At 45.3% G+C, this 24698-nt stretch overlaps 1 protein-coding gene across 2 annotated transcripts; it reads right to left on the minus strand.

Annotated features, from left to right (window-relative positions):
• nol4la (nucleolar protein 4-like a) lies at nt 1-22395 on the minus strand. 2 transcript variants are annotated; one of them, XM_034591122.1, is made up of 11 exons: nt 21383-22395; nt 11534-11689; nt 9582-9693; nt 7769-7878; nt 4883-5024; nt 3836-4113; nt 3528-3713; nt 2800-2988; nt 2569-2688; nt 1500-1689; nt 1-922 (listed from the first exon to the last, which is right to left on the minus strand). In XM_034591122.1, the coding sequence occupies exons 1-11, from the start codon at nt 21722-21724 to the stop codon at nt 705-707; spliced, it is 2043 nt and encodes a 680-aa protein (XP_034447013.1). In that variant the 5' UTR covers nt 21725-22395; the 3' UTR covers nt 1-704. The 2 variants fall into 2 exon arrangements, with proteins under 2 accessions (XP_034447013.1, XP_034447014.1); XM_034591123.1 differs by lacking the exon at nt 21383-22395 and adding an exon at nt 14619-14796.
• Nucleotides 22396-24698: the final 2303 nt, after the last annotated feature.

Consider the following 24698-nt stretch of genomic DNA (forward strand, 5'->3'; position numbering starts at 1 on the left):
CTTTCCTTATTTTTTTTTTTTTTTGCACGTCGTACAGAAGCTGTTGAGGTTCACAGGTCAGTGGATTTTAGCAGCGATTAATCTACGGACTTCAACCAAGCAATGCTCCAAATTTTTCCCCATGAAACAAAGATGAATTTGTGTTGTTATCGTTAAGAAAAAAGACTCGACCCGATCAAATCATGCCACTGCACAGCATATGTTACTTCCGTGTAAAAATAGAGACAAAGTACCGACACTAACTCACTGATATTTAACTATTCATTTCAAAAAAATCTACACGAACGAGCCAATGTGGCGTCATGGTCACAGCTAGTTTAACACCTCTGGTACTCACTGTGTACCAATGCAGATTTTTTTCATTTTTTTTTCACATAGATCATCGCTTCCTGAGACAAATGGAGGTTGAGGTGGTAAAAGGAACTGAATGGGATGGATGGCTACAGATAAGAGGGCACTAAGGTCAAAGTGAACCAAATGCATAAATAAACATTTTTCAGCCTGTGATATGTTCCGGCCTGTCCAAATACAGAGACGTGTGGGAGAAAAGTAAAGGTGCCGTACCTACGGGACCCACCGTGTGCTGCGGCATCACTCGTCTACATTTGTGTCTTTGTATGTGAAAGTCTGCCCAAACATGTGAGACTCAGAGCGGCGGAGATGGACAGGCGAGGGGAGGGTCTTGGCACGGTTTGGCTCATTACTCAGTTCTGCTGCAGAATCAGGTTTTCCAGCTCGTCTGCCGAGCGGAGGAGGAAGGCCGCGGACTCCCGGTACCCGGCGATGAGCTGCCTCACCGCCGTGACCTCCGGAGGGCTGAGCTGGGCCGAGGCTCCGCCGCCGCCACCGCCCTGACCGTGACTGTTGGAGCTGGAGGAAGAGGAGTTTGGGCCGACGGACTTCATACTCAGATCTGTGGGACCTGTGGACACAAAGCATAAGGTGTTTTCAGACAAGAACACTGCAGAACATTCACACTGGCCTCAGCCCTCATCACCAAAAGCTCTTGAATCCTGTTTCCAAGTTAACATCTTCGTCAGCATCTTATACGATATGGCTGCTCTTTCTCATCTGGAGATATTTGTTTTCTTTTTGTCTTTTCAGTTTTGCATCTGTCTCGTGTTAGAGACGTCATCAACACGCCGTCCCACTCCTTTTGATTCCTCAAGACAATATCTAACATGCACCTAATCTCCTGAAATCATCCAGAATTCAGTGCTTGTCTTCAGGCAGCTATACAGAACAGTACAGGAGAAACATTAGAGACTATGACATGGGGCCAGAAGGCATCTTTACCAAGTTAAATATCTTTTAATTAAAATATTATAATATGAAATGACTAAATACCCTGAATAATAGAGAAGACTTGTCCATATAGTGTTTCAGAAATGTAGAAGTCTAGTTTCGGGCCGTGTCCCTCAACAGGTTCTTTGTGATTTGTGCAAACTTCTTCCTAAAGAGCATTATCTGGTCGAGCTGGACGTGAACAAGCTCCTCACCATTGGTCTGTGCAGCTCCAGAGTTCTGCTGGTTGCTGCCGACCGTCCCGTATCCCCGCAGGTTGTAGTTGAGGCCTCCGTTGGTGTAGAGCTGGTCCTGGGCGAAGGCTGCGCTGGAAATGGAAAATGCTGTCGGGGCCGCAGGGGCCGAGTCCCTCGAGTTGGACTTGTCACCGGAGGCTGGCTCGTCCTACGAGACATGAAATGGTTTGAGTGCTGAGCAGAATTTGGGGGTTTATGTTATAGATAAATAAATAATACAAAGCTGATTTCCATGAAATTTTGTGGAAGGGTGGAGTATAACCCAAGGAACAACCTGTACATTTTGATACGTGTAAAGTACTGTACTGTAAGTGGATACGGATAAATTGGCAGACCCAGGGTCATGGCGAGATGGGCGTCATCCTTTGCTCAACTTGCCGTCTACTGTTTTAAAATCCTCCTGTCCCGTACAGAGAGTCTGTGAAACTAGATTTTTATATTTTATTGAGTCATGAATCACCCTATTTTTTCCGCTGCCACTCTATTTGTATTTTCACTTTGACATTTGCCAATGCAGACACTGGACTCAATCTTTTCCCTCAGACCTTCGTATGGCTCAGGACAGTCCCTCGATAGCAACGTTTGCAATCACTATTTTATCACAGATCACCACCTCGGCTCTTAGGTCTCCATCTCTGGGCTTCGCTGGGACTGAGGCCGGGGGGTCAGATTGATATGGCTCAGGACCACGTCGGTGCTCCACCACGCTAATGACGGCTTCAGGGGATTCTGGAGAGCTCCACCTCTAAACAGCTCTCTGGCAGAGGGGCCTTGTGATTCTTGTGTTGCTCCAGATTTTTCTCTGGTCTGAGAACACAACTGAGCAACTCACATTTCCATCCCCCTCTCTCAGCTCCCTGCCCACTTTCTTTTAGCATTTTTCGAAAAATTATTAAACTGGGTGGAGTTGGGCTCGGAGCTTGGGGGGGGGGTGAAGTTATGCTTTTAATGATCCATGGCCATTCCAGTGCATTCCTCAGTTCCCCTGCTGGGCAGATTCACAAACACCAACTGCCAAGACATTTACCGTCGACTGGTAGACGTCGAGCCGCATCCTCTTCGCAGCATTTCGGGTTTCGCTCTCACAGGCGGCAGCGAGGATGTTCTCAGCCATGGCAGAGGTGAGGTGAGGAGGTGTTGGTCGGATCTGGCAGCAGGAGGCAGTGGGATTTTTGCACGTTATGAAAGTCATTGATTTAAGATGGTGTGTTGTATTCATACAGACAATATTTTAGATGTGAGGGGGGGGGCTCTGTACCTCAAAACCGCCTTTTTTCATTCGGCGACAGGATTTGAGGTAGGTGCGGATGCGCTTCCGGGAGCGCTCCTGGAACTCTGGGAACTGGCGGCTACAGGATTCGATGATGGCCTGGATCTTCTCCTTGGGCTGTTTGGAGATGGGCACCATGCGGTCCAGATTCTCGTCCACGAACAGACGCACAAACATCTGACAGAGACAGAGAGAGGGGGGGAGGGGAGGGGAAGGGAAGGGGAAGAGGAGAGGATGTAGAGCAGAAAAAATGGAGTGGGGGGTGCAGGGTGGGGAGAGAGAGAGAGGGGTGTGAGAGTTGAAAACAAAAGAGAGGAAAGGGAAGGCAGGGGATGGGGGCGCATTAGAGGTAGAGAGGATAAAGAGGGAGGGGGAGGTGATGAAAACAGGAGCCGTGAAAATGGAGTCACTGCTCATACGCAGGACGATATTTCTACTCCCTGCTTATTCACTCATGGCTGCATTTTTTAAAACTCACATGCTCCTTTATTTCCATTAGACTGAATAAATATTGGTTTTCACAGAATAAACTGAATATTGGATGACACTGAGTTTGGATGTGAGGTTTTTTTGTATTTATATGTATAATATCTACACATAAACACAGCACATCAAAATTCAAGAAGAGGGCAGAGCCACAGATGTAAGAAAAGCACTGTGTTGTAGTCACTGTGTATGAATGTAATTACACTACATCAGTGAGACAGGATACTTACATTGAAGGCTTTAAGTCTCTCGGGGTCCATCCCCTCTGCATCATTAATCTTGTCGCTGTCATCGTGGTCGTCATGATCATCGTCGTCCTCATCGATTATCTGCGCCCGGCCAGAGGTCAAGTCCTCGGCACTCATGCTCAGTTCAGTTTTCACGGAGTCATAGCTTCCTGAGCTGTACGGAGGAGACTGGAAACACCGAACAAAAATATAATTATTATAGATTAAACAGACGATTTGCTTCTAGACGAGCAACAACAAAACCTGTGTATTTGGGATCATCACTTATCAGATGAAGTTTGTGCACTCACCTTGTTGGTGTACTCTGTTTTGACGGGGTACTTCCTGTTGGGGTCTGTCGGCGAGCACCCCACAGGCAGCAGGCTGTCGCTCAGATTGACCGGCTGCTGATCCTCTGAGGAGGACGAGGACGAGGTGGTGCTGAAGTCCAGGGGAGCGCTCAGACCGTTCTCCGTCACCTCCCCATAAGGGGCCCCACCATCTGGGGGGTTCCCACCCGCAGCCAGCACCTCCGGGGAGGTCAGGGCCGGCAGCCCGTTGGCACTGCCGCTCTCCGAGGAGTCGTCATCTGGCAGAGGGGAGGGAACAGGAGGACGGGGTGGAGACGCAGATATGCGGATGAGCTGAGTGGATGTTTGTCATCAGCAGCATTTAGCATTAATGTGCGTTTGTTTACTACAAACGGCACTATTTCTATCGTGGGTGGTGACTGAGGGGGTGTGTTCCCACAGGGGGAGGAAACTTAGCGCCTCGTGTTGTGCTTTATGGAAATGTAACGGAAGTGGGTATTGGGGTCAACTGTCAGGATAAATAAAAGTTATATTAAAAAGAGGAGAATCTGAGGAGTTACACCGGCAAACAGAGAAAGAAATGGGGGTGAGGAGGGACTGATGGGGGGAAGGGAGCCTTCACTCCCTGGTGTGTGCAAATTATAGCTTTTTAACCCAGTTTATGGCCAAGCACTGATTTCACATGATCATTTCTACGTGTGTCACGCGCACACCTCCATTCACTGAAACACAGCAATTCTCTTTTAACGATTTGCCCCATTTTCCGTCTTTTCCATCGTGGTGTGTAATCTGTGAAGGTTAATATCGGCCTTTGTCCTACTTCTCTAAGCCCAGTACCCTGAGAGAGAGGGGTGCACAAAGGATTGGGGCTGCGGTTGGTGTCCCACCCCCTGTAAGAGTGGATTTATTTGGATTAGTCCACTAAGAACAAGGCAAGCTGTTTACTGCCCCGCGTTGTACCTGTTTTAACGAGGATACCTTCAGGTTCCAGATGTAGAGGAAATAAAAAACAATAAAGATTGTGCCACAACGCAGCCGCAGTCTTACCATCCTCCTCTTTAATGGCGGCTGTCGGGTTGCTGACTCGCTCCCCGTTGGGTGGACTGGGCTCAGGCACTGGGGGCTGCTCCGCTGCGACCCATGTGGGCTCAGTGCCGTTCATGTCCTCGCTGCTCACCGAGCTGTCGTCCTGAAGAGAGACGGAGGCAGAGGAGCAACTGAATGAGCCGCGGACGGTACCAGCATGTTTTTAACTTCCAACTTTCTCATTTAGAGATACACATAATGAGACTTTCTTGTTGTCTCATAAAGTCTCTTGTCTCTTTAGCTGTTAAAGGAGTTTTTGAAGGTCTATCTTGACACAACACTGCTCTTATGTACACTGGAATTGTTGCCTCCAATAAAGGGGGTTATGTTTTCACCCCTGTCCCTTTGTTTGTTGGTTGCTTTGGTAGTACACAAAGAAAAGTAAACAGAGAACCACCACATGGAAGGATGTGGCAGGATTCAGGATGGAATCATCAAGTTTTGGTGCAGATCCGGATCAGGGGGTGGATGCAGGAATTTTGTTTACATTATTACCAATTTCCCAGAGGAAGGTTCATGGATCTTGATGAGAAATCAGGCACATTTAGGGAACTACTATCTATTAGTGTGTGGAATTTGGCCTCGGAAGAAGTTTGTTCTCCAGTGAGTGTCATTCTAGTTCCTGTTGTGACGGCTGAAAAAAGAAATCCCGTCCTTAAACAATTTCCATGTCAGTGATGGGAGGAAAACCCACAATTAAAAATTCATAGTTTTGTCCATATATGTCTCCATATTGAAATTTCTTCGCAGTATTTTTTGTATGTGTCTCTTAATATTACTTGTTGAACTCTGGCAGCAGTCTCCCTGCTGTTTTTAACAGACCCTAAAGATGCTGTAGTGTAACACAAATATGGGTGAACCACAGTGGTGAGGATTAGCAGAGGAGAGCGGAATAATCTCACAAACTATTCAGAGGCCGTGTTAAGCTTCACAGAGACCCGATGTATACGTTAAGCTAACATGTATGGCGACTTCTCTTTGGCCTCCGTGCCGCACGCCGTCATGTGTCAGCTGGCATCTTAGTCACAGGAGGCAAGACTACGAGTATGTGACGGAGCAGAGCAGAATTACATCTCATTCCTCCACACACGAGCACACAAATAGGCCTAAACTCCTGGGAATATACATCCGTCCCTCTGTAAGGGGTTTGAGGAGGACCAAAATGCTCAGTGACAGCTCTATTAGGTACCAAGTGAGCCATGTTGCATTAAAGAGGGAGAGAGAGAGACACATATGTGAGTGTGCGTCTAATTACAGTTTGTAAGTAGGTGGAAATGTCTACACTTCAGGAAGACAAATAATTCATGATATAGATGCAATAGGAGGATATACTTTTAAAACTGAGGCCCAGATTATTACACAGTACAGTTTACAAAGAATAAAGGCAAAGAATAAAACCAACTTTAGTGTCTCACTATTAAGACGATAAGCAGATGTCATAAATATCAGTAAATCATTTGTTGACTAAATGAGAAATAATGTGTGATACTGTGCGCGCTAAGGATCATTAGCTTTAGTCCAGTCATGGTGGTGTTTCTACATCAAGGCCTGAATCCAACCACAGGGACCATAACAACAATAAGAAAACAAGCCTGAAACATGATTTTATCGCCCACTTTCTTAAAAAATTGACTTTAGAGAAGGTCAAGTTTGTCTTTGACTTCCACAAACACTTAAGTTCCGCAAAACAATATGCAAACAGAGTTGTAGTCGCTGCAACAGAACAGATACTCACTCCCAAATATTATTTTTCATGTGCTTTTGTAAACAGAGCGAACGTGTGACACTGTCGAACCAACTGCTGCTTTGAGCTGTAACACAGAGCAGCTCAGATATGGAACAAATCACGACAACGTTGAACTAACCACAGCCCACGGTTCATTATTAAATTATTGGTACTTTCATTCTCAGCCTGCACACACACACACACACACACACAGAGAGAGAGAGAGCCACACAGAGACACACACAGATGCGACCAACAGTCTGAGGAGCATTTGTTAATTTGTACTCACCCGCGAATCACAGCCTGGGTCATTGTTCCGGATAATCCTAATTATGCGTCAGTGAGGGCTACATTATCATCATCGAGCGGCGCTCCCTGCACTTTAGTGACAGGGGCTTGTGAGTGTTTGTGTCACAGCTACACATGGGAGTGGTCTCACACGTGACGTCACTACATCTACTGAAGCTTCACTAATCCACATCTGACACTGATCTCCTCCGCCCCGGCAGGAGGACTAGTTAAAAAAAGTTAAAGACAGGGCCACCCTCCCTGGAGCCTCGAGGACAGAACTCAAAGGACAATAAGCAGAAGACTTGTGCAGCAAACACAGTCATCGTGAATAAGGAGAGATTAACAGTGGAGGATTCAAGACCCTGACTGATACAGGGGCCGATGTGGTACTGATACTAGGGAGTAATCCATTTTCAATACCAACATATCACCCAATGTACATATAAAAAAAATATATTGTCTGCAATGATTTCTATTGCAGACAAAGTAATGTAATTGAGGCTTTATAATTTATAGTTTAACCTTAAACTTTATTATAAATAACTATAAGTGATTAGAAAACACAAAGGCAACCAAATATATAGATTAAACTTTTTTGGGGGGAGAGGGTTGTTTGTTTTGTTTCTTTTCTTGTTATGTGTAATTCTGTGATTGTAGATTATTGTGATCGCTCGATCTTGAATCTTGAATCTTGAAAGACTCATTTATCGGCTAAACGATAAGTTGGTCTGGCTTTAGCAGATTCTTCAAATGACTCCATCGGGACACTTTGTCTTTATGCTCATGCTTCACAAACATTCATTGTCCACTTGCAGAAAGAAGACACTTACCCTTTCATTGGCAGTCATGCACTGCAGTTTCATCTGTTTCAGGTAGGTGGCAGTAAGAGGCATGTTGTAATCAATGAGGTCCGGGACCAGTGAGGCGGGTCTGTCATTTTCTGACAAAAGGAAAAGCACAGAAAACCCACAGAGATTATAAAAACAATCACATTCCAGAGAAACATTTTACTTTTCACTCATTTATCTGACACCACATTTATATTTATATAGATCTGTACCAGAATATGCAGGAAATTGTTCAAACTAGCTCCACAATGATCAACTATTACCTCTTATAAATTAAATCATCAATATTAATGAACCATTAATGTAATACTGAAACACTGCTGAGGGCCATAATTCATAATTGGAAGATTTAACTTTCATATTTCAAAATACAATTAGTTGCTAATACTTATAATGAAGTGTTTAATGGAGGGCTTGTACTTGGAATTACAACAAAACCTACGTGGAGATTTAAACAGTAAACAAACATTTGTAAAGTTATAGATGGAATATAAACGCAATGCAATGTTAAAAACTGGTAAAACTGATAATTATATAAATGTTTAATGTTATATTTGTAGTTTACACTCAACCAGATCATATTCTGTGATTATTTGATGACTATATTTGTGAATTTGTGAGAAAAAATACACTTTTTTCACATTATACACCAGCAGCATATTCTCAAAAACTAACTGTGTCATCATCACACACAACTAATATGGACATTAACAATTAACATAGCTTTATGGTTATGGCAGTTAAATTTGCAGAGTATTAAACTGTACAGGTTTCGCTACACGGTTGACACAACCTGTGCCCCCCCCCCCCCCCCCCCCTCACTTCCAAACCTTTAATTAGCACCAGTACATTGATGCTAAACGAGCTATTATCAATCCATGGGCAGTGCACCCATGGATGTGCACTCACGTATCACTGGAGTACTTGAGAACTGACAAAAACTCAAACATATGGAGACTCAGAAAGCAAGTTCTGCAGTTTCTGTGATTTACAAACAGATTCATGGGCGTTTATATTCACAATAGACATCAGAGATAATGCGATCAATCACATCAAATCAACAAATGTGTCATGTGTGTGTTCTGATATAACAGCATCATGCAGCTGTCCGATTAACTCCAAAAAGATTTGAAATACAACTGGAGACGTTCATTTTTTGTGGCTTTTCCCTCTTCACTGAACACGTCTGTGAGGAAATTCTGAGCTACTGGCGTAAACAAACCCTTCGAGCGATGCAGACTTCGCTGCAACATCCTGCAAAAAGGTTGAAATCCAGGTTGAAACACACGTGGAGTTGAACAATGTGGTTGTGGAGCTGACTGCAGTCTCCACACCGGGCACTAGAGGGACTCTGTGATCATGCAGCGGCTCTGTACAGTCCCAGAGATCCTGGTTCTCTTGAGTCTTTGTTACATCATGTCGGTGATGGATACACACAATATGGTTTATTAATGACGGCTTGATTCAGAAACTCTTCAAAGTGAAATAAGCTCGCAATTAATAATGTCCCCGGGAGAATTAACCATGTTTGTTATTCAGGTGCCAACAAACAGAACACCTCTAACATCTCTATGAATCTTATAATAATTTACAATAAAGAATAATGTATTAAAAGACCGATTGGCTTATTAAATCTCAGCATGCAACACAGTAATTAACCCTTTTCCGTGTCAGTATGTCAAACGCATCTGAGCGCTATAGCTGCACTTAAAGGTTGATCTCAAAAATAGCACGTCGGTTAATGATGTCTGCGGAGCGAGCGAGATATCCACAGGTCAGATGTGTGTGCCATTACCTTTGAACTCTGCAGTGCTGGGGTTGATGTGCATCCTCTTCTGACACTCTCCACAGCTCATTAGGAACCGAGTCACCGCCTCTCTGGGCAGGAAGGCGTAGGTCTCTGCGATCTGTGCCAGGGGAGCGAGCACATGACACAGAGTTACGGCAAAATAAAACATGGCTCAGGCTGTGGCCGAGCTCAAACTGTGTGCAGGTGTTTTTTTTTCTTCATTGTGCCACATGCACGTGTGAAAGTTAGGGGTCAGTGGTTTTGTGTTGTCTTGACGTGGCATGAGGAGGAATCCTCCCGCTGGGCGATCGCTCATGCTTTCGGGATGGCCTCATTCTAGTTCCAGACCTCTGCACATTTCTGCTTTGTTGCTTTAAAACACAAGTGGTGTTCATCTTTTCCCTTTTCATTTCCCTCCCTGCTCTCTCAGGTGCAGTTGACTCATATCTACACCTCTTTCTCTCTCTCTCATGCTCAGCCTTCCTTCTCTGTTTGTCTCCGCTGATATGCCACCCTCCCATCCTCACCCCCTCTGGCGTTTCCCTGTAAAATGCGACCTTCACGTGACCATGGAGAGGCAGCAGGGGTGCCCACCCCCACCGGCCCACCACCGCCACCGCCACTGCCACTGCCACAGCTCCCCCATCCCCTTTGCCCCCACCCCTCACGGCCCCTTGAGGCAGCTGAGAGGGAAAGGCCACCCAGAGGAGCGTGCACCTCCCAGAAGGCCACAGTGACAGTTCCATATTATGCCCTGCCCCAGTGATGCTGCCTCCTCAAAAGGGTACACACTATGAGACGTGACAGGACCTCTCTACAGGGCAGGAGGAATTGGCTCTATGACTATTTTTTCAATTGTGGGGGGGAGGGAGGAGAGGAGGAGCCCTGCTAAACCCCCCCAACCCTGCCACCCAACATAGACACGCACAAAGCCTCTCAGTTTGTCAGGACACCCCACCCGACCCGAGACCACACCTCTGTGTTTCATTAAGAAATGTAAATAGTGTGACTTAAATCTAAATCTGTGGTTTAAGTGCTTTGTTTTCCTGGTAGAGTTGGTTGTTCCCGAGTTCTGATGCTAAAATGTAAACATTATGTTCTCAGAGCGTATATGTCTTTTACAAAGTTGGTTTCAGGTTTGGGACCCAGGATTTTACTTCGGTACAAATGTTTTCAAATAACTGGGATTCTTTAAAACCTCTGGAAAGGAGAGTTCTTCAGCAAACTTAAATCTGCCACCTCCCTCAATTATGTTTCTACTGATAATCAGGTAAACGTCATATACATAATACCTGCTAATCATAGACTGTACATATAGATGGATGAGATGGATTCCGAATCGCCACCTGGTGGCTGGCTGCAGTATAGGTCATGAATTCCACCTCTTTCATGTAAATGGTTGTGAGATGAACCAAACTAAAAAGTCAAAGAAAATGTTAAATGTATGTTCATGTGTTTATATGGTTTTAATTAGTAATTTGATGCTATAAAAACTGGGTGAAACATCATGATTGACAGCTGAGACTGACTTGTGATTGGTCGAGAGCTTGTATCAATTGGACCTTGCTACTGATGTGCAGATTATATTCCAGCTTGCATGGACCAGTTTTAATGTTGTGTACAGTATATCAGTGAAGTGTAGCCTGCTTTTTATTCACATCCATCTTTTCCTGACAAAGACCTTGTAAAACAAAAAAAAGCTTTTGGGAGCTTTAAGTTTTTCGTGTGCAGCTTTCTCCTCCTCCTCCTCCTCCTCCTCCTCCTCCTCCTCCTCCTTCAGCACCTGAGGGGTTTGTATGTGCACAACATCCACCTGCCTTGCCTTTGCCACTTTTCCCCCACTAGCTGCTCCATGTGGTGTTGATGTGGACAGAGGCAGGAACAAGAGGGAATAGAATTTGTTTTCTGTTAGCATCACTGTCAGCCACACTGGGAGGTCCCTGGTTGTGTTTACTCACCGCTTTGTAGGTCTTCTTCTGGCCCGCGTGTTTGGGTGCTCGGCCAGGGTCAGCACCCATCTCCACATGCATGGCATAGATGATGTCAAAGAAGTCTTCAACCACAGCCACACGCTTCAGGGAGGAGTTGTCTTGGGCTGAATTGCCATCCGAACACTGAAACAGGACAAAGAGTATAAGTTTAGCTCTATGTCCCACCTCAGGATTACAGAACTGACGTGTGTGTATTATCTACAGTGTCTGATATAACATGTGCAAACACACATTCCTGCATCCGCGTGACGTGAGCTGGATCTTTAAGCCGAATGAGTCATGGGGTCATGTGGTCACAGAGAGTCAAAGCACAAGGTGTCCTCACCAGCACTGAAAAGGACATGAAATTACCTGTTCTGTCCTGCTGCCGTTCAGTCTTTTTAAATTAGAAGTGGAGAGGTCTCGGCCCCGGCTGGGTCGGCAACCATCACCTAATGTCTTCCATGTTTAAAAATAACATCAACGACACTGTACAAGACCAACAGTCCCTCCTACCACCACCTCTGGCAGCCGTTCTGCCTCCCGTATTGCTGACCCTGTCACCATAGAAACTACCGCTGATTTCTCTCGGGCAGGTGTGCTGGGCAAAGGGTCATGTGACACACCATAGAAGTGGGATCGCCAGGACAACAGCCTCCATCCACTGCACCACAAGGGGCTTCCCTCTCCTTTCTAACATCGCCTCCTTCTCCAAGTGACTCTCCCCTGCACCTGCTGATATGGTTTAACAGAAAATGCCCCAGCAAGCATCAAATAGGAGAAATGGATTTGAGCTCTTAATAAGGTTTTTATTTTCCAGTTTCAGAGTCCGGCTCCTCCACGCAGATATGAGACACACTGACATTTTCCAGAGATTGGGTTCTAGGTGATCTTTCCCTGTTTGAGTGAGAGGAGGTTTCCGAGTTCAAAAAGTTGTCCCCCTGGCATTGAGGAATCACACTTTTCCCCCTCTTCTCTCCTTGACATTTTTGCACAGTTCCTGAGATCTGACATTTCATTTTTTTCCCCAATTGCGCCTCTCTCATGCCTCCATGTCTCCATCCCCTTCCTCCGTCCCTTCTTTCTTTCTTTCTCTCCCCCTCCTCCTCTTCCTTCTCCTTGCTCCTGCTCTCCCAAGTGCGAGGTAATGATCGTTGCCATGGCAACTAAAACCAGCTCACAGAGCGGGTTTGTTTTAATCCGGCCCTCTCTCTCTCTCTCTCCCCCCTTCTCTCCCTCGCTCTCTCCAGCCACTCTCCCCTGTCAACATGGGCTAAATGTAATGATAATAAATGAAATAATAGCGATCCTCCACCTCATCATCACAGCTGTAATCTATCGCAGTATCATCATCATTCCCCGGGTGACATCACCACCACCGCCGCCACCGCTGCTGCTTGGGACAATGGTGTCAGGTCCATTCACACTGGATTTAGATAATCTCATACAACTGTGGGGTGTGCAGTGCACCCACACGGCTGCTGCATCCTCCGCTGAATTCTACCCCAACAAAACCTCCAACATACACCGAGAATTCTGCTGAGGATGTTTTCTCTGACCTGGAATCCCACCTGCCCCAGAAAATCAAACGTATACATTGCGGTACAAGGTTGGATAATTCTGCCAGAATCATAACTTGTAATGTTTTTGAGCAGCGCTGCAACTTTACATCATTTTCTCAATTAATTGATCAATCGTTTGGTCTAAAAAAACGTCCGGAAAAATGTCACTTCAAATCGATTTTATTTATTTACGCAGCCCAATATCACAAATCTGCCGCAGGGGACTCAACAACATTCACGGACTACAACACACTCTTAAATCTAATAAAGTAAAAGTCCTTTAAAAATATAATATGTAAGAATTCTTCATTAAAATGTCTAAAATCGACCTATGTTTTATATTTTGTTGACTTGTGCACTTACATTATCCAAATGTTTGCAACATTGTTCAGAAAAGTCCACATTTTTATTCAAGGTGACGGGACGTTTCTGTTTGGTTGCATTTTATTTGCCTTTACTGCGTCTCTGCTCATTTCCGGGTCTTGTTTAGTCTGACCAACAATTCAAAACCCAAATATATTTAATTTATAGTGATGTGAAAGAGTGAATCATCCCATTTGATAAGCTGGAAGTAAAACTACTCAAATGAATTATCAAAATCAGACAACGTTTTGCGCCTTTACTTTTTTAGACTACATAGAGTCAAGTGAAAATTTCTAAACATTTCCTGATTAAAGCTCCACAAAGGTGAAGATTAGATTTTTTTATTGTCAAATCTGATTTAAAACTGAATTTTTTGTATTTGCCTTATAATAAAACATTCAATAAACAAACATCATTTAAGGATTATGTGTCATTTTACGATTTTAGACCTTCTATTTTAAAGCGATCACTAAATGATGAAAATTACAAGCAAATAAAAACGTTCACTTCCTGTGATGAAGCAAATCGCAGCGTGGCTTTATGTGGAGTTCATACTTGGTGAACTTTGATCCACGATATTTGCTTTTCCATATGCTGCTACTCCTCAGGTTGTAGGTTAAAGGTGTAGTGCGTTCGACATAATGAAGTAGCATATTGCATCTCACTGAACACCTTTTGTCTCACCCTCCATTTATTCATGTAGGAGAATCTATAGTGGCCTTCAGGAAATGTGCAAAGGCAGAAGGCCCCCTCTGCATCCAGTGTTTGGTTTGTGTGTTGTGTGCTGCTGTAGAAACACGGACTCTGTGGAAGAGGAAACGCTCCTGATGTAGATAAAAAAGGTAACAAACGATTCTTGGTTTCAGCTGATTACACGCCTAAGAAAAAACGTAATTATAAATATTATATTCCATAATAGGTTCCTCTAAACCCTACATACTGGACTTTTCAGACCCTGCAGAGCATGACTGTGTTTCTTCCATTAGCCAGCACATCAGCCCTGCTACCTAAAGGCCTCCTCGGGCTCCCCTGCAAAGATAAGCTCTAGTTTCCAAACACGAGCCGACGGGGAGTTAAACATTCACCTCGAAACACAACGCGCTGTGTGTTTGTGTGTGCATGTGTGTTTAAGTACGGTACATGTCTACCGGGCGGAGTTTGTAGATGAAGCATCTCGGAGGAGAACAGCTGTTGAACAGTGCTGTTGATATTCGGTCTCATCAGCAGCATGCCGTTTTAAAGAGCAAAGGAGACATGTCAGCATCACTAATCGCCAACAACACTGCAAAAACTCTCGCCCTCCGTCTCCTCCTTTTCTCCTTCTCTCCATCTTTCTAATCCTGTAGGACTTTGCTCTCCCCAGCCACTGTACAACCAGCCCCCATCCCCTCTGCGCGCGCTCCCTGTCCCGCACCAAACCGCTCTGTTGCTAGGAGACTGGAGGGGTTGAGTCGACTGCCCCCACCCCCGCTGGCAGTCACACACAGACACACACAGACACACACACACACACACTCAGGGAGTCGCTAAAGGGGAGAGAGGAGCCGTCCTGCACACAGGCAGGTCAGGAGGAAGAAGAAGACGAGGGGATGGGTGGGGGTTCACGGGAAGCAGCTGGGTCACAAAGACAGGCCGGGAAAGACAGAGGAAGAGATGCATCACAGAAGAAATTAGATCCATGGGTGAACAAATAAACACGAGTGAGGCGTGCAAAAATCTAAAACATATATAAGGTCAACATGGGCCTGAACTTGTACAATCAAACCTAGGTACTTTCTGTGTGTGTGTGTGTGTGTGTGCGTGTGCATGTGTGGACCAAGATGGCTGTGTCAACAGTACTCATGACTCAGATTATCTCACTGCAGATGTGACAACAGGTCATCTTTTAAAGCCCCATCTTCCCCCCGTAAATCTATCAACTGGCTAATGGACACATAAATAGGACAACCCTTGTGTGTGTGTGTGTGTGTGTGTGTATAGCGTGTGTAGTGTGTGTGTGTACGTGTATAGTGTGTGTGTGTGTGTGTGTGTGTCTGTGCACCGAGGGGACGACAGTGCAGAATGCTCACACTGAAGATTTAAAAAACTGTGATTAAAAGAGGCCTTTTTTTTGTTCTGCGACACCCGTCCCCTTCTATTTCTTTTTCCTTTCACCGTCATCTTTTCTTCTCTGCCTCAATTCATATAAAGCCCCATCATTAAATCCACATTAGGTGCACCTAGCTCTGCCCCTCTGTCCGACGTCTGTGTGTGTGCTTCTCTATCTGCTGCCCCCGTGATGAACACTATTTGATAGAGTGTGTGACATCCACAATATCCCACCGCGCCGGAGACACAGACGGTCCCACAGGCCCCGCAGACTGACACTGTTGACGTTCCAGTCACTGACTAAAGTGGTATGTTAATGACTTGCACATACATCATCACGTCCCAGGGTCCATTTTGTCAATTTTAGGCTATTATCACGTTGTCCCAGTTTGTAAAATGTTGGCCTTGCAAAGGTATTAAAAGTGACAGTCGCGGTGTGGTAGGATGATTATTGCCTTCTTAAAGACTCCCTCTCTCTCTCTTTCTGTGTGTGTGTGTGTGTGTGTGTGTGTGTGTGTGTGTGTGTGTGTGTGTGCACGTGTGGAGCAGAACTCAGACTATCTCCCACACAGGGGGGAGGCCCCCGGGCCAGTTAAAAATGGTGTTAATTTCTCCTCCTATGGGAAAGCAAAGAACGGTCTCTCCATGGCAACAGAGAGGGTGCTGAAGGGAGGAAACACAGAGCATGCGATCAGCAACCCCCTCTTTGTACGAGCACACATCCTCGTCCAAACTACCACATATGTGCAACATGGATTTCGTCACCCCACATCTGAAATGAACGCATATTGGCATAAACTCGTTTCTCCGCGAATCTCAGTTAGTCTCTCGTCTAACAAAGAAGTGTTCTGCACACTCAAGCCAACACGTCTCCACCTTTAGGATCTCAAATTTAAAAAAGAAAACCCTGACGAAACCAAGTCACTCGGCATCACACATGATCAGGTCATTTCTCCGTCGCTCTGGTGACGGATGTGATGAGGAGAGGCCGGTGGTTTCCTGTCCGGGGCGGTGATGGTTTGCTGTTTGAACCTGTGAGCAGAAACCCATGTGTTGCCCCTAATAAGCAGAGCCAGAGAGAGAGAGAGGGAGACGAAACCAAAAAAAAGGGACTGACAAAAGCACTGGAGATTCACTATGCAGAAATTGGCATTAATGCAAATGCTGTTGAATAATAGGGGATCATATTCTTTTGACTCTGTAGCCCCTCCACAAAAGATGAGCTCTCAGGGGAAATGTGGACTAATTAATCAGATAATAATGATGATGTTCCTCTTCCTAGTCGAGGGTGAGGCGAGAAATGACATTTAGGGCCCATTTTCCAAAATGCAGATTAGAAGGGGGTGTATGATTTCTACATGAGAAGAGGACGTCCCAAGAAAGAGCTTTAATTTCTACATTGATAGCATTATTGAATCCTCTAAAGCTAACCCTGAAAAACCTCTTTCTGTGGCACTAATGTTCAAATCTGTCCTGTCACTGCAAGGCTTCAACATCCTTCAATTAATTTGCCAATTATTTCCTAATTAATGAATTACTCCTTTTGTTTATTAAATTCCAGAAAATATTCGGTAAAAATGCTCAATATTAACTCAAATCCAAATGACGTCTTTAAATTTCAGCCCAAATCTTACAAAGACAAAGAAAAACTGCTAAGTCCTCATATTTGAGAGGCTGGAACAGAGAATGTTTAAATTATTGTTGAGAAAATGGTAAATTTATAGATAAACTGATCAGAAAATAATCTTTTGTCATTTTTTAACACTTAACCTATCTGCTTCAATTCCATCTCAGACTGTACAGTTCATATTTTCTTAGGCGCCTAGTCTATAAAAATTCTTGACTGGACTGCCGGTCGAGTCCTGAGAAACTGTGATGGACATTTTCATTGTTTCCTGGCATTTTATTTGACAGATTAATCAATCGACAGTTGTAAGGTGCAGCCCTCCTTGCCAATTAATTTAATCTCCTCAGCTTTAGGACACTTCTCTGGCTGTTTTGGACTAATTGTACAAGTTAGGTGATAAAGGTTGACACAAGCTGATGTCTGGGTTCATAATTTGCGGCAACATATTGTGTGCACATAAACATTATCTGTGTGTGTGTGTGTGTTTCTAACATGTCTATACACTGTATGTGTGTGTGATAGCATGTCCACCAAAACCTAGTTGAGATAAATGTACAGAGATATTTACAGATATCGGTTGGCATGGCAACTAAAAGCAACAGCACGCAGCATTTCAAAATTTTCAGTTTAAGCATCTCTTTTGAAACTGGCTGCACTCTGACTCTCTCCGTCTCGGGGAAGTGCTCGTGCTTATGTGGTGCGCAGTTCTGTGGTGCATCTCTGTGTCTGTTTCTGGTCCTGTCCCCCCTCCTCCTCTGTGGCGTCCTCTAATCAGGACATAATGAGAGCTAAACGAGGTTGCATCTCCACACTCAGGGCGGCTGGATTCTCTGAGCACGGCGAGGGCCCTGAGTCGTGCGGAAAGAGGGCGAGACGACATGGGAAGGAGGGACAGAGACGGACAGAAAACACAGAAAGGAAATCATTCTGTGCACGGCTTGAAAAGAGGCATCGGCACTGAGCCTGTGCTACTGTGCCCGCTCCCTCTGTCCTGCCACACAACTGAAGCCTCCTTGTCTGCCTCACTGACACATAGAAGAGACCTTCTCTGTCTGCACATCAGCCACCATCCATCCCTACCCCCACCCAGCCTGCCCCCGTACAGAAACTTGGCACACCCTGGGAGCAGCTGCAGCGGGGGCTTCCAATGCTCGAGCTCCAGAGACACGCCCCCGGCCCTGCAGCCGTAGGAGGAGGCAGTGACCATTGTGTGTATGTGTGTCTGTGTGTTTAGACGTCTGTTTGAGTGCGCGTCACTTTTCCACCGGCCCAGGACGGCCTATTTATAAAACCCAGGAACGCACGCTGAATCAAATAAAATCATGCTTTCTAATCCAGTCACATGCATATAAATTGGTTGATTTGTGGCGTCTGACTCATCATTAGTAGCTGCTTGTGTTGGCTGATGTTTTGTTTGTTGTTTAAATTTCCCTAGTGGAGCTGAGTCAAGGGGAGGCTTCCCCCCCCCCCGCCTCACAATATTAGCTACAAAGCATGTTCTCTCAGTCAGCTACACTTTCTCAGCCTTTCTCTGCCTCTCCAGTGAGATTTAACCTCAGAGAAAGATCTCAGCTCAGCAGACGTGAGATGGGCCTCGCGGAGAAATAGGGCCGACGTGCAAAACCCACTCAGCTTCCAGTTTATTAGGTACACCTAGCTCAAACAACATCCAACAATTAATCTTGCCTTCATGATTTCTTTACCTTTCAGTTTTTTAAAAGATTTGTTTGTAAGCAGGATTAAGCAAAAACTACAGAACGGATTTCCATGAAACTTGATGGAAGGATGAGACACGGGCCAGGAAAGAAACAACTTTGGCGCAAATGTGGACAGAACCAGAAAAACTGTAAACACGTGAGATAGACTTTTGGACATTTTCACCAATTTTCCAGGGAATAATTCATGGATCATGACGGAAGAAATCTGCCATAGTTTGGGCATTGACATCTACAAGTGGAATTTTGTGCAGCTGAAGTAAAGAAAGGTGTTGGGCCTTGGTAGGACAAATAACTCATGGATCTCGATGAAAAAAACAGGCATATTTAGGGGTTTGATATCTATGAGCAATTAGGTGTGGATCTAATGAATTTATAAGTGGTTTAATTTAGGGCCTTGGCGGAGGTGTGACCCTCTACTTGAAAATGTCTTGATTAAACAAGACGGTCATTTTAAGAGGCTCTAGTTCGTGGTGCTGTTGAATTGCCGTTTGTTAAATTAACAGGTGGTTCTACTATTTTGTCCAACTCGTTTATATATCATCTAAAATGACCATGGGCCAGAATCTGAGCCTCCATGAAGGAAGGATTTATTACAGGACAGTTATTATTATAATATAGACTGCATTTGTTTTATCTAGGTGTAATAAATTGCACAAAAGGACATCCAAGAATTGATATGAACAAGAAATGACAAGAACCACAGACAAAAGCTAATCACCAACACATTTCAGTCCCCGCCTGCACCTGCGGACACAGATCACACCTGCCCTCTCGCCCAGAGGGAAACATAATATTGAGGAGAGATTACAGGATTTAGTAAAGGCATTTGGCCTAAATCTAAATACTCTCTCACACAGGTTTAACACCTGTGGAGGGCTCCGTGCTATTCATCTGAAATCAAAGGCTTTAGTCTCTGATCGGTGCCAATATCTCCTGCAGTTTGCTCACAGAAAATGTGTTTTTGCTCTTTGTGGTCCAGAGAGACTGTGTCCCAGCAGGTCAGGTGTGTGTGTGTGTGCGTGTGTGTGTGTGTGTGGGGAGGGGGCATCGTTCCCTGGAGACGCTTGTTTTAAAATGGTGGTTGTCTCCTCGCTGGCACAGCAGGCCCCACCATCACCATACACAGACATGGGCGCGGAGAGAGCCGCTGGGCCACTGCCTGACACTCCACCGTGCGCACGTTGATCTCCCCCCTTACAAAAGAGGAGCGTGCGGTTTAACCCTCCGTGCACCTGCAGCCCGGCTCGTGCACGGTGACACGCGACTTCTGCACATCACCCGCAGACATGTGCAGGTGAAGTGTGAGCGCTCACTCCCGGGGCGTGTGTCGACATCGGTCCCGAGCAGAACCCTTTTGTTTCCGCCACAGCCCCTCACGTGGTCTCCAATTACGCACAGCCGCCTCCCTCTATTTCACATGCAGAAATTACTATTTTTTTTTTTTTTTTGTTAACAGTTGACAAAAATCTAAACGTGTTTCTCTTATAGAATAACATTCGTCTCGCAGGGCTCCGTGTGGGGACGCACACAAAAGGCTCGGATGCAGCAGAGACAGACCATCCTGGACTACACAGGTGTTGCCAGAGCAACGGGTGCCTGCGATCCGCATCCTGCCCAGGACAATGAGAAGTGCGGTGCAAACACTCACACTGACTGCCGTCATATTTCTCTGAGAAAAGAAACCCCATCATGGGCTGTTTGGGTATTTAGAAACCGCATATTTGCTATTCCTCAAAAGAGAGGGGTGGCGGGGGGGGCGAGGGGTGAGGGGTGGGGGGTGGGGGTGGGGGGGGACAATAAATGTTGGCGACGCACGGACACGGTTCGTTCTGCTCGGTTTGGATGGGACAGTGCGGGTGCACGCGGATCACTGACAATCACAAGCTGCTGATGTTCAGAAATGTTGGATCTGTCATGTGCCGGGTGGTTCGTGCCTTTCTCTAGGAGGGCACGCCGGACTGGAGGCTACCCTGACATACCCGACCCGTGCACAGACATGCCGTTGCATCCACACGCACGCACACACACACACACAGCATCACCCCACCGGACAACACGAGCCCCTATACATGGCACGGTGGTTCAAACACACAAAATAACACTCTAGTTATCTACGTGCTTCACACCCCGACAGGACTTCACCCTCACCGGTGACACATGCGATGCCACAGCCTATGTACCTTTTACGATTTGCGATTGCCAGGAGGCACCGGCGTTGCTATGGCAGCAAGGGATGAGACGTAGGGGCTGTTCTGGTTGGGATGTGGACAAAGTGAATCTTTATCAGGGGAAGACGAGGGCGAGCCGGGACGATAAAACACCACAAGTTTGTCTTTTTATTCACATGACAGGCGCATGTGTGAGTGTGCGTGTGCAGCCTGAAATAATGACAACTTATATAGGCGGCAACGGGACATCTCGTGCACACACACACACAAACACACACACAGAGACACACATGCACACACACACACTTTACCGTTGACTTGACCGGCACATATAGGACGGGTTTCCCTGGAGCCCCTTTCTTGTTGTGCTCTCCCAGGACGTTGGTCCCGACCTGAAATCCTTTCGACTTCACCCAAAATTTGAATTTGGCGTTGATGTGGCTGTTGTCGACGTACACGCCGTCCGACTCGTCGCTCTGCAACAGTGTCTGCATGATTTTGTTGTATTTTCGCCGGGTGACGGTCTTTGTTTTCCCGGAGTCCCCATAAGTCCGGAGACACCAGTCCTGAAATTCACTGAACATCTCCGCCTCCAGCACGACCGGACTCCGGCTCCTCTTGGGCGCATCCACGCACGCCTTTTTCGTTGCCATCGCTCCCCCTCTCTCTCTCCCTCTCTCTCTCTCTCTTTCTGTGTGTGTGTGTGTGTGAGAGAGCCCGTTCAAACAGCCCTGGCTAATAAAGAAACGCACTTGAACGGGTCGGTTTTTTTGTCCTCCTCTGGTCCCCGCTCTTGTCCCGCGTCCTGGAGGCTTGGTGGGTGGTGGTGGTGGTGGTGATGGGTTTTTTTGGAGGGGGGACGGCGCAGCCTCCCGGTGGTTTCCCGGCAGCAGAAGTGACCCGGACAGCAGCACACCTGTTTGCAGAGGAGGAGCAGTGCTGTCCCGACCCGCAGCGGTGAAAAAATGTCACTTCCTCACATCATCCGCTGAGGAGCCGAGAGAGGGGGGCTGTCCTATGCTGAGCGGGTCTCTCCCACCTGTGCGTAAAAGCCTCTCCACCGACAGAGAGGAAGACAAACCACAGTCCTCGCTTAACAACAAAGAACACAGACAAAAAGCGTGGAAACAAACGTCGCTCTCAGTTCCTATCGACCTACTTTTCTAACAGCAGGCACTATTTTCGGATGCTGGGTTGCTCAACCCCTTAACCGAAAAAAAAAAAAAAAAGCGCAAAGATGCTATCAACGTGCTCCTGTTTGGCCACGTATCCGATCAAACATGCGCCACCTGGGATTCTTCCTGCTCCTCACACCTGTTTGAATGGGATTTGCGCCGCCGGCTCCCTGTGCTCCTTCTATCCCGTTAAACACACTCACATCTGCATTTCACTGCACTGATCCATCTGCAGCACAGCCGGAGGTTTTTGAGTGAAGTGAGGGATGGCAAATGTAGAATTTAGTGGCAATTTGTTCAGGAAGACTGAAAAAAAAAAAAAAAGGTTGCATATACAGATGGCCTGTAGAAAAATAAAGAAAAATATTAAATAGGCTGATAAAAAGAAAATGTCCTCATATAATGTATATATTTAGACTTCAGTGTTTCATATACAGCTTGGATTTTTGTCCCTAAGTCAAGTCCCCTCCAAAGATTGTGAAACTTTATTGTCTTAATGCAAATGTGGATAAAAGATAGTTTGGCAAATAGACCATAAAGGTTTTAGTTTGAGAAATGAAGTTTATTTTTAGGGAAACTAAATATAAAAGGTCATAAAAAGTCGTAATATTCCCAAGTAATAAAAATCATATAAACTGCATTTTTGGGGCAAAGAACAATGTGATTGTTTCTGTTCCATCACTTTCATGTTAAGACATAAGAAAAGTTAAATCCAATAAAATGTGTACTGAACAACCCAAATGTGTTTTGTTTTAGGAAGATGCAGCTGCACATATTAAGGATCTGCATTTACTCCCAATGTGTATTTTTGTGCCCGAGTGGTGTCCTGCTTTGTGTGTGTGTCTGTGAGGGCCTGCAGCCTGTGTGTGTGTGTGTGTGTCTGTGTGTGTGTGTCTGTGAGTGCCTGCAGCCTGTGTGTGTGTGTGTGTGTGTGTGTGTGTGTGTGTGTGTGTGTGTGTGTGTGTGTGTGTGTGTGTGTGTGTGTGTGTGTGTGTGTGTGTGTGTGTGTGTGTGTGTGTGTGTGACTCCTCCTGGCCTGTGCATTGTAGGCCCATGCCGGTGGTGGCTGCTGTTGCCATGACAGCAGCTCAGCAGTGTCTCCGGCCGTGCAGAGGGTGAGTGGGATGCCCCGTCCTCATCCTCTCCATCCTGACTCAAACAACGGTACCCCGGACACAACCCCCCACTCCAAACCCCCCCCCCCCCACTCCCCTAACTGAATGACAAACAACCCAACACTCTGTCAAGTAAAGACAAACTGAGTGCACGTGTGGTTTTATTTGTGTGCGTGTGCCGAACGGCCGAGGCCTTGGCAAGCTATTTCATTTCATTTCATTTCATCATTTGGTCTCGTGTTGTGTCTCAGGACTGGACAGGAGGAGCTGCAGGGCTCCACATGCACCCCCCAGGGGAGGAAACATGTCAGCACTTCTCTTATTGTGAAAGGTTTGGTTCTAGACACAAATCTCCAGTTTGTTTTTTCGTTACAAACTGTTCCGACGGCTGCCAACGGGATTCTTCTATATAGTTTAGGGGTAGAAGGACTTTTACTCAAGTGTTTGGCACTTTTTGAGGGTTTTGTGATGAATTTTAAGATCCTTGTACGAAGAAAGAAATTAAATGTGAAGGCTCTTCATGAAACAGTTTAATAGATCTGGATGTTAATAATTATCAGAGACATTTCATAAAATCTAGGAAACATGAGATAAACTTCCGTCTATGTTTAGTCCATCTAAAGAGAAAGAGCAGTATCTTTCTTTCAAACACGTCTTCGTCTTTCTGCAGCTTCTTCTAACGTGTTTTCAAGTTCCTGTGAATTTTTAATGCTGTTTTTTTTTCTTTGGTATAATATAAAAATATATATTTTACAGTGAAGTAAAACATCAAAAAGTCAGATTCTGGTCGAACCGTGACCAAATATGAAGCTGCTGCATTTTTTCTTCGTAGACCAGTATTTTTATTTTATGCTACTTCACGACGCAGCACCTAAACCTTTTATTATAGATGATTCTGCCAATTATGTTCTTCACTGATCAATTTAAAATGCTCATAACCATTTCTCTAAAATTGGTACAAGACACACACAAGTGAATTATGTTCTTTCAAGTTAAAGTAAGCAATTGTGTTACTATAAGTTGTTAACTGTATTTCATTTGTGTGTTACCAGTTGAAGAATGTTTTTGTTTGTACAACACAATTTTCTCTTCTCAGTGTAGATAAAATCTTCAGAAAACTAAATTTAAGATATTCAGTTTTCTATCATGTTAGACAACAAAAAGCATCAAATTCTTACATTGGAGAACACAAAGCCTCAAGGAAATTGCCCTTTTTTTAACAAAGCCTTATTGAATTATCAAAATCATTGTATGCCAAACAGGCAAAAAATGAGCTATCATCCAGTATCTTACATAAAAAAACAAATATTACACGGAAAAGTTCATCATCATAACTG

The sequence above is a fragment of the Hippoglossus hippoglossus genome, chromosome 7 (genome assembly GCF_009819705.1).
Source record: "Hippoglossus hippoglossus isolate fHipHip1 chromosome 7, fHipHip1.pri, whole genome shotgun sequence".
Lineage (NCBI taxonomy): Eukaryota > Metazoa > Chordata > Actinopteri > Pleuronectiformes > Pleuronectidae > Hippoglossus > Hippoglossus hippoglossus.